Here is an 18,657-nt window from a genome sequence, read left to right as displayed (position 1 = left end):
TGAATCAAAAACAGTTGTCAGCATGACTGACTTAGAATCAGATATCCTTGGTGTAGTGGATCAGCTTAAATCACTTAATAAACACAAGGTCTCCCGTACAGATTGTATACCAGTCAGGTTCCTTTCAGAGTTTGCTGAGATAATAGCACTGTTTGAATCCTCCAAGGAAGTGTACAGGACCTCTGCTGTTCCTGATCTAAATAAACAAGTTAGGAGACAATCGGAGCAAACCTCTTAGATTGTTTGCAGATGATGCTGTCTTTTACCGTCTTGTAAAATCATCAGATGATCAAAACAAATTGCAAAATGATTTCTACAAGATACCAGCATGGTATGAAAAGTGCCAATTGGCTCCAAATAATGAAATGTGAAGTTATCCACATGACTACTAAAAGGAATCCACTGAATTTCGCTTACACTATATAGCAGTCAAATCTGAAGGCTGTAAATTCAACTAAATACTTAGGGACTACACTTACGAATAGCAATTTATTGGCAGAACACTTAGAAAATGCAACAGGTTTACTTAAGAGATTGCTTACACTACACTTGTCTGCATCTTCTGGAGTATTGCTGTGCAGTGAGGGGCCCATATCAAATAGTATTGATGGAGGACATTGAAAAGTTCAAAGAAGGGCAGCTTGTTTTGTATTATCACATATGGGGGAGAGTGTCACAGATACAGCATGCAAATTAGATAGCAATCATTAAAGCAAAGACAATTTTTGTTACAATGTTAAACCATGGCATGTGAAGATGCCATCATGTCAATGACTTTTAAATATGACTAATGTGGTCTCCACTTTTAAGATAATCTGAAGTTGGATTAACTGCATGAAATGCATCGAAATACATCATTATTAATAAAACACTTGCAACAAAGACTGTTTGCTATTTTTAGAATGTAGAACAAAACTAACTGCGCACAGAGGTTGCTTATTTATAGATGGCAGGGATATAGAAAATTTTGCATGTCTAATGCCGATGGGAAATCTCTGAATTTAAGTCAGCTGAATGTTCTATCATCACACGTCATCCCGTGTAAATGAGAAAGCATTTTTCTATTTTCTAACCTAGAAACCCCCCCCCCCCCCTCCATCCTGAATAGCTGCACATGCAAGCATGCCGCTTATGGAATTAAGGGAGGCAGGCCTGTCCCAGATCAGTGGACAGCAGATTAAAACAGGGGTCAGTGTGTGGTCCAGCCTGCATGTGGTTTTTAGGTGGTTTTGCACATCCAACTAGGTAAACACTGGGCTGGTGCACCCCATTTACACAAGTTGCAAACATTTTGAAACACATTTTCACGTGGGTTGGGCACTGACATTTGGCTGTACACCTGTGAACTATACAACAAATACTAGAGTATTTTCTTCTAATTTATTAATTATTAATCTACTTGAAACATTGGAACTGTTTTTCTTCTGAAAGCTACTGGTACTTATACCAGGTAAGCATTTTGGAAAAAAAAATTATCATAATTATTTTTCATTTCAGTTCGAAAGAACATGTGGATTTTAGTATCAATGGTGCTGCTAATGTCATAATATCTTTACATAATGATTTATAAGTACCTTTTCCTTATGATTAACAATTCTCAAAAGGATGGTATTACTCACCATAAATATGACACGTGGAGTTACGAACAGGTACAGTGAAGAGACTGTTACGTATCAAACTTAAGGCCAGAGCCTTTCTCAGAAAAGAAAGGAAAACACACACACACACACACACACACACACACGAACCCTCTATCTAGCTGCTCTAGCTGGACTGGTAGCCCAGCCACAGATAACATTATGTGTGCTTGAGGTGTGCCCGTTTGTGTGTGTTTTCCTTTCTTTTCTGAAGAAGGCTTTGGCCATAAGCTTAGTGTGTAATAATGTTTTCAGTGTGCCTGTCTGCAACTCAACGTGTCATCTTGACAGTGAGTAGCGATTTATTGTTATCATGATTGCTGATATTCCCACCTGGAATTTCCATGGTTTGATTTTCTCTACAGTTGAAAATTGTATATGCCATAGGCAGCTAGAGTTTACTTTGAGACCAGTTGCATCTGACAGACAACAATCTTCCAGTTACTATAACAGAAGGTTCTTATTGACATCCAAATGATATACAATAGAATATTTAGGTAATCCACTTATTTTATACTATTTCATAAAACCACATTGGTAGACACAATATATTTTGAGACTTACTTGCAGACTACGAATTCATTTGGCATCAGCTGTACTAAGTATAGATATGCAAGATTTTAGTGACAAATGAAAATTTGTGATGGACTTTGGCTCGAAACTGGATTTCCTGCTTATCGCAAACTGTAACTTCAACCACTTCGGCTGTCTGTACACATTGCTCTGACTGATTCAAACCTTCCTATCCAATACTGTCCACATCCCCTAATCCTCACAAATTGTGATTCCTGCAACAGGAATGGACCAATTTATTATTTTCATTTTTAGCACATTTGGGTATGTAACATTTATTTTCTACTTATATATTTTAATACAAGGATTAATATGATTTCTTATTTAAAAAATATTTGTGGAATATTCCTGCTTCTGTTCTTACAGTTTCATGAAGTTTCGATAGGTTGCGGCGCTATAAATAGCCGTCAAAATGGCGTCTTCAATGGAGGTGCACTCCAAGCAGAGACCTGTCATTGAGTTTCTTTTAACAGAAAACTAGAGCTTTGCAGATATTCATAGGCACTGGCAGAATGTCTACAGAGACATGGCAGTGAATGAAACCGTGAGTTGCTGGCAGCGGCATCTGTCATCCCTGTCCGATCTGCATGCTGGTCGGTCACACACAGCAATGACTGCAATGTTGGGATGATTTCAGTGTGCTCCTCACCACAAAAATGCAAACTAACTTGTCCTCCATTACAACACAATGCCTCACACAAGCCTGTGCACCCAAAAGGGGCTTCTAAACTTTACTGGACTGTTCTTCCTCATCCCCCTACAGCATGGATCTTGCACCTTTAGACTTTCATTTGTTTGGCCCAATGAAAGATGCACTCAATGGGAAGCAGTACATGGATGATGGGGAGATTATTGATGCAGCAAGACATTTGCTCCAACTTTGACCAGTAGAGTGGTATCATGTGGGCATATAGGCCCTCAGTAAGGTTGCGTAAGGCCATCACATTGAACGAAGATTATGTTGAAAAATAGGGTTTTGTAACCAAAAGAGTAGGGAACAATGTGATGTGATGTAAAGCTGAGTAAGCCAACCTGTTTACAGGAAAGAAAAGAAAAAAACCACAACAATGTTGCATTACTTACTGATTGCCACTCGTACTCGGACATTGCTTCAGCTTGACATTTTAATCAGACTACGAGGTGGATTGACTAATTAGCCTCTCATGCAGCACCTTTTTGTAAAAAAAATCATTGGGTATTGGCAAAAATAGGAATAACCTTAACTACTTAAGCTATAGTAAAGCTAACCAACCTCAGAAAGTTATACAGACATAGTCATATAATAATTTAGAAAATTCCAAGTATCAGAAATTCCCACTGTATAAAACCTATACCATTTAATTTTTACCACCCTGTAGAAAGCAGTACAAATCCTCACCAGATAACATTGTTTAATAAAGCAAACCTACAAAGTCTCACTATAAAAATTAATATAATTTTGCAGCAGTCACCTTAATTTAGAAACTTGTCAGGGGCTAACGACTCATTTATTAATGCAGAACTTGTCTCTCATAGCAGAAGACACTGCCAGCATCACCAGTACTGGCATTACCATTTCTGATGAACTCTTCTATATGAGTGTAATTCCAGCCAGAATACTGGTACTTCTCTGTGAGAAGGAGAAAATGTACGTCTTTGCACAGAGAACAAAGGCCACAGTAATTTTTTAGACCCTCAACAAGTATATGTTCCTGTAAACTACATCAACATACATTACCATTGATGCCCATCCCTTAAAGGATAAAAGAAAAATATACTAGAAATCTGTACGCATGTGTTACTCATTCACACAGAAACTACTGGATGGATTCGGATGAAATTTGAAATGGAGTTAGCATATACCCTGAATTAACACATTTGTTGCTTATAAATACTTGCCTATCAAATGAGCAGGGTGGGGATGGGAAAAAAGTGTAGTCCATGTTGCACGAGAACCCGTACTTTATTCATCCAGCGTTTAAGAATGAGAGCACTAGGTGACATGCACCAAACTGTACACATAATATCAAACCTTTATGAAACTTTTTCTTACTGACAATCTCCACACAATGATGAAAGCAAAAATGTTCATTGCTTACTACATTTTTGCCGTTCATGCAGTAAAACTGCCACATGAAGCATGATGTTTTACCTTATTACTGCTTTACTACTAACTGTATTTGTGATACATTTTGTAGAAAGTACTCACATATACCACTGAGTGTACCAGCAACATTATACCATTATACAACACACAGTAACATATTTTAGATCTATGCTGATTATAATTATATGTTTTGACGATGCCATTATGGCCTTGTCACTTCAGGATGTGGTGTAAAACAGATCTGAGGATGGTAATTACAGACTGAAACTGGTCATCATCTAAAGAATCCATATTGTGACCAAAGACTGGAATAAAAACCACTTGACAGTATTGGATCACTGTTTGTATACGCGACCATGTCGCAGTTGGTAAAATAAGTATTCCGCACAATATCTGTGTTCTTACTCAACAGTATCGTATTGTATAATTTTCATGCATGGATACCATTTATTGGTAAGAAGACAGAGAGATACACATCATTCCTCTGGAGTGATACATATCACCACAACATCTTTTATGCCTAACGTTATACAGGGTGTTACAAAATGGTACGGCCAAACTTTCGGGAAACATTCCTCACACACAAAGAAAGAAAATATGTTATGTGGACATGTGTCCAGGAACGCTTACTTTCCATGTTAGAGCTCATTTTATTACTTCTCTTCAAATCACATTAATCATGGAATGGAAACACACAGCAACAGAACGTACCAGAGTGACTTCAAACACTTTGTTACAGGAAATGTTCAAAATGTCCTCCGTTAGCGAGGATACATGCATCCACCCTCCATCGCATGGAATCCCTGATGCGCTGATGCAGCTCTGGAGAATGACGTATTGTATCACAGTCGTCCACAATACGAGCACGAAGAGTCTCTACATTTGGTACCGAGGTTGCGTAGACAAGAGCTTTCAAATGCTCCCATAAATGAAAGTCAAGAGGGTTGAGATCAGGAGAGTGTGGAGGCCATGGAATTGGTCCGCCTCTACCAATCCATCAGTCACCGAATCTGTTGTTGAGAAGCATACGAACACTTCGACTGAAATGTGCAGGAGCTCCATCGTGCATGAACCACATGTTGTGTCGTACTTGTAAAGGCACATGTTCTAGCAGTACGGGTAGGGTATCCCGCATGAAATCATGATAATGTGCTCCATTGAGTGTAGGTGGAAGAACATGGGGCCCAATCAAGACATCACCAACAATGCCTGCCCAAACGTTCACAGAAAATCTGTGTTGGTGACATGAAGTCAACATTACCTTCCTTCAATTGGGCCAACTGGCGGTGAATCGAGGAAGTACAGTACATACTGACGAAACTAAAATGAGATCTAACATGGAAATTGAGCGTTTCTGGGCACATGTCCACATAACATATTTTCTTTATTTGTGTGTGAGGAATGTTTCCTGAAAGTTTGGCAGTACCTTTTTGTAACACCCTGTATAATGAGGTTCCAACTCCATCATGCACAGTAGTAACAGAAGATCGTAAATTATTAATCAAGTCTCTAGTGCAATCAGTTTCTTCACTACTGGAGGATCTCATGCTAACTTCTAATTTTCCAAGTTGTTGTTCTATTTCATTTCTAAATCCTGCAAGAATTTGAACATTCTTATTTGTCACTTTTTCTAAATTACACTTTGTTTCAATTAATTAATATTTCCACTCTATTCAGTAGACTATACTTTACTCATTTCATGTTATGTAAAAGCTAAACTTTTTTTCTGGCCTTTCTACTACCAAATCTAAATGGTATTCTAAATCTTGTTCATGCTTTAATATTAATTCCATTCTCATTGAGAAAATCTCTCATCTGTTTGTGAGAATCTTTTGTTCATAAACTGCATAATTATTTTCAATGCCTCCTTTCCCTCTATGGGAGCTGGGTCAATCCATATGAAGTAGTCCAGTAATGGTTGCTTGACCATTTTCAAATATTTTAATTTTTTTATATGTTATTGCTCTATATCTGAGAAGTTCAAAACAGTTACTTAAAATGATTTATCTTGCACTTTTACTGGATGGTGGCCATTTTTATTCGTAGGCCCTCAACGATTTTTCAGTCTGGAGATATTAGTGAAAATTTGAATGTCTCTGCACTGGGTTAAGTTAAAACATTGCAATTGACATGATTGTTTTTAGAAAAGTGTCCTCTACAACATTATCTACTATACAAAATACCCTAAATTAAAATATAACCAGTCAAAAGACCTTCATTTTGGTATCCAAATTTTCAAAAATCCACATTTTAGGCCCAAAAAATAACAGACAAGCAGTGATTTATGAGTGTCTACTTTTTCTGTAGTTAGATATCATACACTACTAGCCTCATATAGAGCAAGAACACTTACAAATGTTTCCTTAATTTTTTATGAATTTTTGAAATTTGAAAATTTTCATTTTTTGTTAAGGTTGGGGTTAGTTATCTCAGGTGGAACTGAATATAAAATTATGATTTTTGCAGTGTTTGTACACCTATATGATAGCAACGTACTGTAAAAATTTTAATATTGATATCTGACTGTGAACAAAGATAAGAATTTTTGAAAAATGAGGAAATAATTCACATTACTCTACAACTGATCTTATGGCTATCGCCTATTTAAATGGTTTGGTGTTTCATTGTAATAAAATTTGTGACATATTTAGTTAACACTATTACCTAATATTCATTTAGTTTATTTATTTTTAATAATACAATATTAAAGAATAATAGCTTTTGTTCTATGGTAATAAAAATGCCCATTTATGTTTAGGTTTATTGTCAATAAAGAAGTATATTATTGCTGGGTGTGGCATTGTAGAAGTACCTTATTGTTGGGTGTGACATAGTCAGTCTGTTCTGAAACCTCTGTTAGGGGATGTACATAATTCATCGAGAGTGGAGAATGTGTTATGTGCTTTGTTCTGCGTGTTATTTGTAATTAATTTTGAGAGATTAACTGGAATGCGGTAACATGGATGAACAGTGCTCTGCTGGACAGATAGCAAGTGAAGTGTCTCACAAAACAGTTTATGGTTCCGTTTCAAAAACGTTGAAAAATCTCAATGACTTTGATGAAGTTAAGCAAACTTTGTTTAAATTTCAGTTAACTTCTTCTGTAACATCAGTGAGTGAGTATCATGAGAAGAAATATGTTCTGGAGTGCAACCACATTTTTGGAAGAAAGTGCTGTGATCCACTTAGCCTATTACCAAAGGTTTGTGGGAAATAAAACTTGAACATTTATCCTTGTTAAGTGAGAGTGAAACAGCTTACCAAGTGAAATGTAATGTGATTCGTGGAAATTCCCTGTGCCCGAATTGTTACTCAAAAATCTTTTGTGAATCCATAATCAGAATCGTGTAACCTTGTTAATGACATTTATATTCCTAATGAGTACACTGTATCATATTGGATTTTGCTTGTTAGACACATCTCCTGCTTCAAAAATAATAAAATTAAGTAGCAGAAAGAGAGAAGCAGGTATTCAAAATAAGGTACAACAAATTTCAGACAAAATTAGAAAAGACTTGGAATCGTGCTTTAATAATACAGATGCCAACATTATTTGTAAAGAAGAAAATCTACCACCAGCATCATCTGGCACTGAATATTTGAGCTTAATAGAGAAATTAAAAATTAAATTTTCAATGACATCTAAAGAGGAAAAAGTTAAAATTTATGTTTGCTCCTTGACTCATGGTCAAGAGAAAAAATTGTTCATGAATTCAATGTTTCTCATCATTTGGTTAAACTAACCTGAAAATGTGTGAAAGAGCAATGCATTCTTCCAGTTTTAGGAAAGTAGAAAAGAGTAGGTATAAGTGAAGAAATAATTACAAAGGCCCAGCAGTTTTTTGAAGACGATAAAAACAGTAGAATGTGTCCAGGTTGCAAAGATAGCAAAAGAGTTGTTATAAATAGTGTTAAAGTAACAAAGCAGAAACAACTAGTGGTGTCAAGCTTAAATGAACTTTATGTAACTTTCAAAAACTCTCATCCTGAATGCAAAATTGGAAGGTCAAAATTTTGTGACATCCGCCATACGTGGTGTATTTTGGTTGGATCCTCAGGAACAAAATGTCAGCCTGATGATTGTGGGTGCAAAACTCAGTGATCTCAACTACATAGTTACTAGATTTAATGGTCTGTGACACTAACAGTTACAACTGCATGAGTAGTTCGTATAATAAATGCCCTGGTAAGGAAACTGTTATTGAATTGTTTCACAAATATGGTGAGGAAATGCCAGACAGTATTACCTTCAAATAGTGGGTCACAACTGACAAGGCAGTAATGATAAAAGTGGTTAAATCTCAGGAAGAAAACTTGGGATCTTTAATTGATAACTTAAACAGAAACTCAAGTCACCACTATGTTTCTAAAATCCAAAGTAAGTTTTTGAAGGACAAAAAAGCACAACTTCATGAAACTGAATGCATAGTGCTAGCTGATTTTGCAGAAAATTTTACATTTGTGATTCAGGATGCAGTACAAAGGTACCACTGGGTCAATGACCAGGTAACAGTGCATCCATTTATTCTCTACTTAAAAATGAGAAAGATGAAGTTTTGCAGTTCATAAATTTACGTTCTAAGTGACTACTTGGAGTAAACACTTTGGTTGTACATGTGTTTCAAAAGTATGTAATATATTACATAAAAGAAAATTTTCCCAAGGTTGAGAAGCTGATATACTTTTCAGATGGAAGTGGTAGTCAGTATAAAAACAAAAAGAATTATTCAAATCTGTGCAACTGCAAAGTAGACTTTGGGTTGGAGGCTGAATGGCACTTTTTTGCATCTTGCCATGGTGAAAATGTATGTGATGGAATAGGAGGTATAGCGAAATGTGAAGTAAAGCCAGCCTACAAAGACCAACCACAGATCAAATACTCACAGTATAGGACATGTATGTCTTTTGTAAGGATAATGTCAAAGGCATTACCTATTTTCTGATCAAGAAACAAGTGGTTCTGCATATTAAAATTACACTTCAAACCAGATTTGAAAACTATATAGCAATAAAAGGAACAAGGCATTTCCACAAATTCCTTGGCATTACAGAAAACTTAGTTCTATACTATGTCACATCAGAAACCGAAATTTGAGGATCATTGTGTCAGTAAAATTACATCTCTGTATTTAATGTTGAATGACATAGTGACATGTGTGTGTGATGGACAGTGGTGGCTTGCAGAGGTTGAAAGAATAAGTTTGGAGAACAATGATGTTTTTGTGCATTTTTACCGCCCTGTTGGCCCAAGAACATCCTTCAAGAAATCAACTAGTGACAAAGTTTGGATACCAATTAAAAACATTTTAAGGAAACCTTCAGTGCTTGAACTTACCACAGCAACTTGGAGGTCTTACTCTATATCACTGAAGCTGTCTGAAGAAATAAGCGTTCTTAACATTCACCATCAGACTTAGGAACAGTCACATCTTGACGGATGTTAATTGAAAATATTTATTTTAAGTATGTCAAAGTAATGTAAATGTTAATTTCAGTGATTTTCCACTTTTTGTATATAATTCAGTACCTTACTTAAAAAATAATGGATTATATCCCACCAATATCACACATGAATAGGCAACAGCCATAAGATCAGTTGTAGAGTAACGTGAATTATCTCCTCATTTTCAAAAATTCATACCTTTTCAAGTCAGTTTTGAATGTTGCAATTTTTACTGTACGTTGCTATCATATATGTGTACAAATTATGCAAAAATCATATTTTTATATTCAGTCCCACCTGAGATAACTAACCCCAAACTTAACAAAAAATGAAAATTTTCAAAAATTCATAAAAATTAAGAAAACATTTCTAAGTGTTCTTGCTTCATATGATGCTAGTAGTGTATGATATCTAACTATAGAAAAAAATACTCTCATAAATCACTCCTTGTTCATTTTTGGGCCTAAAATGTGGATTTTTGAAAATTTGGATAACAAACTTTGGAGGTAATTTTGACTGGTTACTTTTGAATTTAGGGTATTTTGTGTAATACACTGTTGTAGAGGACACTTTTCTAAAAACAATCATGTCAGTTGCAATTTGTAACTTAACCAAGTGCAGAGATATTCATATTTTTGCTAATGTCTCTAAACTGAAATATCGTCGCACACTTACAAACGAAAATGGCCACCTTCAGTAAAGGTGAAAGGTTTAAAGGGTTCTACAATTTTATAGAGAGTGTTTATACATACCTGGCAAGGGTCTTTTGGCATAATTTTTGCATCTTGTAGTGAATTTTATTCTAGCTTTCACACTGATTGAGCTTATGAGATTCAATAGAGATTTCTCGCATGCCCCGGGGACTGAAAATCTACATTAAATTAGTATCTTTTTGTTTTGATGAAGTTTATTTAGGAGTATTTTAAGATGTTTCAGAACAGCACATACATTGGCTGCTGGGAAACCATAAAAGCATGCAATAATTATATTTGTTTCTAAAATTTTGAGAGCAGCTAGCTCAAAATCCTTACCTTTATTTAAATAACCAAACTGGTCAAATTTCTATATTCTACAGAATTTTTTTATAAATACAACAGCACCTCCACCTTTGCAACTTTTTCAGGTGCAATGGGGTTCTAATGCATAACCAGGTATGATATTTGAACGGATGTGGTCCGATTTCAACCATTGTTCTATAATGCTTATGACAGCCAGTTTGCTTGTTATTGACTGCACATTTTGGTGGTATACATACCTTTTTGATGGAGGTGGCATACTACATTATTGCATTTGGTACCTAGGGTGTTGGTTGCCTGTTGTGACACCCTCTTATCTCTCTTCTGGGATGTTTTTGTACACAAGTGGACATAGTTCTTTACTATTGCCTCTCCTGATATAGGAGGCGTGGCCATAAAAATTTTTCAAAGTCAAATGTGCTACACTCACTTGAGTTATCTGCATGTTTTACACTGCATTTGTCCAAGGGTACAGGGTTTTCCATAGTGATGTTTTATTCCTTATAACTAAGTGTTACTGTGGGGCCACTTAGTACTTTTTCTTACTTCACGGTTTCTAATGTGAAGTTTGTGATTTCTCTTCTGCCAAGGTTATTTAAGTGAAATCCATTTCGTTTATAATGTTCTCTGCAGGTTTCACTTGGTTTAATTAATGTAATATTTGCAAAATTTGAACAGAGTTTATAGCTCTGTGAATTTATATTTGTTACTTCTGTTTCTAAATGTGACCAGTTTGGAAGATCATGTTTAAGTGGCATGTCCACTAAAAATGCTTACATTGAAGCAATGGAAGGTTGTTTTTTTTTCTTAAAATTTTTGTTTAAAGTTGGCTGTTGTTCCCATAGCAGTTACAATATCAAAAGTATCTGTTCTGAGAGTGTTGTGATCAATGTTTTTCATGATGAAACTTGCATTGGCTTGGTGCTAAACAGAAACTAAACATTCAGTTTGAGTGTCTTTGTTTAGAAATTGAGAAATAGCGTGGCCTAGGTGTCATCAGAGATGATAGCCTTAACTTTTATACACACAGTTTTTGTTTCCCATGAAATTTTTTTACTTACTTCCACCTTGTTTTCGGAATTATTTATAGATAACTTTGAGTTTGTGAGCTCTATAACCATGGAGCATTAGCACTGTCCTATGCTTACTTAATGATGCAGGACCTTATATGTAAAACATGGTCTTAGTAATGCAATATGAGCTTTGTTTTGCTCGACATGGTTGGTTCAAAATACATGAAATATTGTGTAACTGACATTATGATATGCACCTGCAATTTTAAAATTGACTTTCTACTGTAATTTGCATGATGTACTAAGAGTTTCTAAAGTAACTTTGACATACCTGCAAATTATTTGCTTACCTGAGTGGTGGCTGTGGTATGGATGATAAGCAATTTCAAAGAGAGATAACTGTAACATTTTATGATGACCTGTTAGCATTTCAAGACCATGACTGAAACAGTTCACGGGAAGGTGCCTCATTTCAGAACATATCAGACACAGGTTAGTGCTGCCTGAATATGCTTGATGATTTGCTGAAAATATTGTCAACTTAAATAAAAGCAAATACAGTGTAATGCAAATTCATGCCAGTATACAAATAAATATAAAATGTGAAAACTGAATGAAACTCAATATACTGAGAACAAATGACAAACTCCATGTCTGAAGGACACTGGAAAGTTATCATCTCTCAAAACAGATATAGCTTCAAAAAATTGATTCATTCTAGAGTATGGAATGTTTGTCTGGGTCCCTATGAAGTCAGATTTTTGTAGTGACTGATACTAAAATCCTAGAAATATTATTTCTATCAGGGCTTTATACATCACACAAGGATGTCATGGACAGAGTAAAAAGAAAAGCAAGTATTATTGGAAACAAGAATTGTTAGCCTCACATACCTTATCACTCTTTATATATTAAAATATATACATATAAATTTTCCACGCCTAGATTCTGGCACTGCAAATCCATGCCCGTGCCTTGGATAACAACATATATATTAAAGTAGTCCTGTATTACCACTTATTGTTCTCAACTACCTATACCTGTACCTATATTAATATATAAACAGGAAGTGTTAGCAAAAATTTCAAAATTCTTAACAGATGTAATTCAAATTATTATACTGTACTATAATAAACATTCAGATTGATTAGGCTATATATACTTTTAAGCAACAATGCACAGGCTTTTTGTTAAAACTGAGTGTGAGAAAGAAAATGCTTTGAAAATGTAAGTTTTAGTTTTCTTGAGTATAGCAAAAACACTAACTCTTAACACAGAGTATCTCAAAAACTAGAACCATTCTCTATACTGTTAGGACTGGCTAATTTTTTAAAAAACAAAAATTGTGAACACTACTGTATGAAGACTAAAAGTACCTGAACTTTATTGTTTAAATGGCTCCAGTATATGCTTCCACCAGCAAAAGTTTTTCAATTGGTCAGTCGTATGTTGCTCTTCCATGAACTGACAGTTCAGAAAAACAATACGTACTCTTACCACACAGAAACCAAAAAATGAGCAGTATTGTACAGGATGAAGTTTTTTGATTGTATTGTGTACAAAAACTTTAAAAATTTTAAAATCAATGGAAACAAAAAACAAGAACAAATGAATCTCTTTCATTCATATTCAATATGATTTATTATAATTCTGAGTGCCATACCTTCAAAGCAGCCAAAAGTTGCAACAAGGAGCCAAAATTTGCATCCTAAAACACTTCTCACAGTACCCCAGATTACAACTTACATCCAGTTCTCATACATATTTAGCAATTATGAAGCATTCCCAGATTTGGTAGTATTTTGTGCAAGTAAAGTGTGAAACCATACAATCTACTTACTTTTCGGCTCCTAGTTGACTGGAATATCCACGAGTCAGTTACCCGTAGAAATATCTGGTTGTAAAAATGTATGCAGATGTGAAACAAAATGATCACATAGGTGCAGTTGCATATAAAACGGGTGGCAGATCTCAGTTCATTGGCAGTTACTCAGAAAATGCAGCCTCTGCTTACAAAACACTGCTGTTTCCCCTTCTAGAATGTTTCTGAAGTGTGTGGGACTCATACCAAATATGACTAATAGGGAACATTGTATGAATACAAAGAAGGGTAGCACAATGGCGTACAGGTTTTTTTTTACTAGTGGGAGAATGCCACAGATATGCTGAACAACATAAATTGGCAGACTTTTCAAATAGATGCCAATCAACTGGTAAAAGCCTACTTACGACATTTCGAAAGCTAGACTGCTACAAACTTCTCATGATGGGACCTCAAAGATAAGATCAGACCAATTACAGCTCACACAGACATTTAAGGAGTTGCTCTCCCTGTTCTCTGTTTATGATTCTTAAGAAAAGACCAATGCAAAGTACCCTCTGCCATGTGCTGTTCAGTGGCTTACAGAGTATTCATAAATCTGGAGAAGTTTTTTTGTAATTTGGGGTTTGTCCTATTTTCACAGCACTGATGAGTCTTCTTCATCTTTGCACTTAATAGGTTGGAATTAATAGGTAAAAACTGTAATGAATTAATGATCTATGCACTTTTATCATTAATTTATTTGTTTTGTTACAGGTTGATGTCCTTGTCTTGTTTGGAGTTCAGAGATTTCTTTATAGAAGGTGAAACACGGTTTTTTCTAAAACGTATAAATACAATCACTGAAAATGAAGCTATTGGAGCGATCCGAAGAATTAGAAAGCATATTGCAGATGGTTTGAAATTTTATGCTAAATCTCAGAAAATGTTGGAAATCCTTTCTGTAATAGACAATACTCTAACCCAGTTACAAACTGATACCCTGCTTCATGCATTCAGTACTAATCACAGAGAGGACTGTATGGAGTTTGCAGTCCACTGTGAGTTGTTACAGGCAGAGTATTTGATATTTCTTGTCTGTATGTGTGTACTTCAGATACAAGCGTAAAAGAATATTTTTTTATTAGATTTTAAATATCTTTATGTGGCACTGGTCACTTGTTGATACATGATCATTCATCTTGTGGCCAAAAATATGAAATATGCTGTCATGAATTATCAAGCTAGGGTAAAATTCCAAAAATTCAGTTTTTTTGTTACAGTAAAATGTTGTTTATTATTATTATTATTAAACAGCTGTTTGATTATGGTTTTCACAAATAAAACCCACAGTTTACAGTGAAGTCCAGTGTGCACCTACACAGTGTTTATAATGAGTAGAGCATCTGTTTCAGGTGTTATGCGAGGCAAGAGAAAGTCATCATCATCATGTAAAATTATTGGTAGTAGTAGCTGTTCAGTTATGAGAATTAAAGCTGCTGACTCCCAGTAGGTGCCATGTAGTGCACTTACAAAAGAGTTTGCTTTAGTTGGAATTAAGTATGATACTTTACTGTTCAATAAAATATTTAGCTCTTCATATTTAGTATACAGGCCTAAGTTCTCTAGAATAAAGAATTTAGCTCTTATTGTGTTGTATATAGTCCTGTTTCCAGCTCCATTTATTGGCAATACTGTACAGACAGAGCAAAATTGCTCAACAAATGGCAGCAGATAGGAACACACAGTAAAAGCAAAATTTCCAATTTTCAGAATGTGGGACTTTCTTCCTGATTGAGTACAGGAAATGATTGGAGCAAAATGGACTGGCAAGGCTTAAGGTTACAGGAAAACTAACAGCAAGAGGAGTCATTCATGATCTAAGTTCAAGGGAGACCTCCAGCACCACGTCTTCCAGAAAATTGAGTTGAGATCCCCCCCCACCACCACCATCCCATTCAGCTTCTCTCAGGATTTTTAGTTAAAGCAAACATGGTTATAATCAGTGGTTGTTGTACTGATATTAAATGTATATATTGCATATTTTTCAACATAATCATCATAGCAATTGTGACATTCAACATAGTGATGCACCAGCATCCTTATACCCTCTTCAGAAGAGTCTGTTTTATATCTGTTAAGCCTTGTTACCATGATGCCTTTCAGTTCATTTTAAGAAGCCATAGGACATAGGAATTCATGTCACTAGGGATAAGGAATGCAGCTGCATACTGTGAGACAATACAAAGGCTATGCAGGTAAATTCAGACATGCTGTCATCAGTGTAATTCTGCTTAATGACGCTGCCCAACTGTGTGATGCTACATCATTTTTACTACTCCAATGATTTAAATAGAAGATGATGGATTACCCCATGCCCACTTCTCATCCCATCACCAGGCCTCTCATTATTCCTACACTCACATTTGATCTTCTGCCCTTTTAAAGAGAGAACCAAGAGGGACACCTAGAAATTACAGGCAGGCAGAGGGGATAGGAGAGGTAGTGTACTCTTACAGCAAAAGCCTTAATAGTCACAGTGAAACCCTTTTTGATATTCACACAGTCAGGGGCTGAAAAGTAAAGTTGCTCTGTTATTAGCTAAGGAAGATTGTGCGCTGTCTATGCATTCTTTCAGCATACAGTCCAGCAGTGCAACTATGCGTGCTAGTTTTTTATTTATTATTAATTTATTTGTGTTCCTGACCTGACACTGTCTAATGGGAAACTTCTTTGTGATTGCTTTATGTTTTCTCTAGAAAATGTGCATACATTTTTGGTAATTGTAGTTATTACTTGTTTTCAGTACATAAAAATATTTATTCACAAAATTCCCTTGATCGTGTGGATTGTTTGACTTACTCCTACTTTTATCCTTTTTCTTACTTTCCTGTCTAATTTCTGTGGTTTCCTGTCCACACACACACACACACACACACACACACACACACACACACACACACACAAATTGTCAATAAAATTATTTAATTAATTGTGTAAATAAAATAGAAAGAAACTTCCACATGGGAAAAATATATTAAAAACAAAGATTCCAAGACTTACCAAGCGAGAAAGCGCTGGTAGACAGGCACAATAAAATAACACACAAAATTTCTAGCTTTCGCAACAAACGGTTGCTTCTTCAGGAAAGAGGGAAGGAGAGGGAAAGACGAAAGGATGTGGGTTTTAAGGGAGATGGTAAGGAGTCATTCCAATCCCGGGAGCGGAAAGACTTACCTTAGGGGGGGAAAAGGATAGGTATATACCTATCCTTTTTTCCCCCTAAGGTAAGTTTTTCTGCTCCCGGAATTTGAATGACTCCTTACCCTCTCCCTTAAAACCCACATCCTTCCCTCTTTCCCTCTCCTTCCCTCTTTCCCTCTTTCCCTCTCCTTCCCTCTTTCCTGAAGAAGCAACTGTTGGTTTGCGAAAGCTAGAAATTTTGTGTGTGTTTGTGTGTTATTTTATTGTGCCTGTCTACCGGCGCTTTCCCGCTTGGTAAGTCTTGGAATCTTTGTTTTTAATATATTTAATTAATTGAATAGAGAAAAAAATCTACTCACCAAATGCCAGCTTTTGAAGCCAGAGGCTCCTTCTTCAGGCAGAAATGTTGAAGAGGAAGGAAAAAGGGTGAAGGAAAAGGACTGGAGAGGTCTAGGAAAAGGGGTAGATTTCAGGAAAGTCACCCAGAACTGCAGGTCAGGGACACTGACAGTATGGGATGAGAAGGAAAGACTGTCTGATCGGGGACTGCATCGGACAAGATTTGAAAACCTGAGAGCTTAAAGGTGGAAGAGAGGGTAATATGCAAGACATATTACTACTAAAACATCGTGCACCAGTTGATAAGAGTGAAAAGCTAAGTGCTTTGTACATTACAGAGGTGGGATGGGGGTGGTGAAAAATAGACAGGAAATACAATGAAAGATGTAGAAAACTAAAATGGAGTGAAGCAAAGAGTAGCTACAGTGAAGAAAAGCTGAGGTGGAAGAAATTTGTGTAAATTAATGCCAGGTGGGTGGTGATGAGAACCAAGGACATGGTGTACTGCTATTTCCCAACTGTGGAGTTCTGAAAAACTTTTTTCTGGGGTAAGAATCCAAATGGTGCGTGTGGTGAAACAGGCACTGAGGTCACAAATGTAATGTTAAATATATATATAATTTTTTTCCCCTCCACACAAGCAAGCACACGACTGCTACCATTGGCAGCTGTGACTGGAATGTCACTGTCACGTAAAGAGCAATCTGATGTGGGCCTGGGCTGCTTCACAACCTGGGCCATCTGGATCCTTCCCACCACCACCACCACCACCACCACCACCACCACCACCTTTTCTGAACTGCGCAGATGAGAGTTATCCTTATAACACATTCTCTGCTCTCCATATTATCTCAGCCTCAACCTATTGTAACGTACTGTCCCCACAGCCTCCATGCAACAGTTTCTGCCCCCCCCCCCCCCCCATCCTATCACCACCTCCCTTTTCACATACCCCCACCCTCTGCCAGTGCATGCACCAGTCTTTTCCCCTTTTCTGTTACTCTCCATTCTTCTCCCCATTTTTTCCTCCACCCCATCTGCCGGCACTGCACATAGCAGTCTGATCAGGTTGCTGTCTGGTCCTTGCATGCTCCTCCAGACTGCGCTCTTCTATCCCCCCTCCACTCATACCCTGATATCCCTCTCCCTTCCCCACCCCACCCCACCCCACTCCAGATTGCTATTCATGTGGGGAGTCACATTGCAATCAGAACTTCTGGTGGTAGCAGTTGTGTGCATGAAGTGTGCTTTCAAATGCCCCTTAAATGTATTTTGATTGTCACTGATGCTGGGTGAGAATAAAATATTCAGTTTTTGTATTTTATCTGTAATTGGACAACGGCAGTAGTAAATTCTCAACAATACCATTGGTGCGACTTAATAGTTTGGACCTCTACAGTATGTAGATGAGTGAAAACTAGAAAGTTTCAATCACAGTTAATTAATGTTCACATAACAACTTAGCTGCTCCATATGATGAGATACTCAACTTTGATATCCTCGGGAGTTATTGCTTCAGATAGTCCCAGCATTTGATTTTGATGA

The 18,657-nt window shown here is 36.4% G+C and overlaps 1 protein-coding gene across 5 annotated transcripts in view; it reads left to right on the top strand.

The window, feature by feature from the left end:
• Nucleotides 1–18,657, top strand: part of LOC126268225 (DNA primase large subunit-like) — a 123,195-nt gene that overhangs the window by 35,663 nt on the left and 68,875 nt on the right. For 3 of the 5 annotated variants that reach the window (XM_049973864.1, XM_049973860.1, XM_049973863.1), the window contains exon 2: nucleotides 14,347–14,630. In XM_049973864.1, coding sequence (XP_049829821.1) covers nucleotides 14,347–14,630 — 284 coding nt within the window. Of the gene's footprint in view, nucleotides 1–7,387; nucleotides 7,499–14,346; nucleotides 14,631–18,657 lie in introns of all 5 variants that reach the window. The other 2 variants (XM_049973861.1, XM_049973862.1) reach the window with 2 other exon arrangements.

This window comes from Schistocerca gregaria, chromosome 4, assembly GCF_023897955.1.
Source record: "Schistocerca gregaria isolate iqSchGreg1 chromosome 4, iqSchGreg1.2, whole genome shotgun sequence".
Lineage (NCBI taxonomy): Eukaryota > Metazoa > Arthropoda > Insecta > Orthoptera > Acrididae > Schistocerca > Schistocerca gregaria.
The sequence above is the reverse complement of the archived record's forward strand: the minus strand, read 5'-3'. Positions and strand labels throughout refer to the sequence as shown.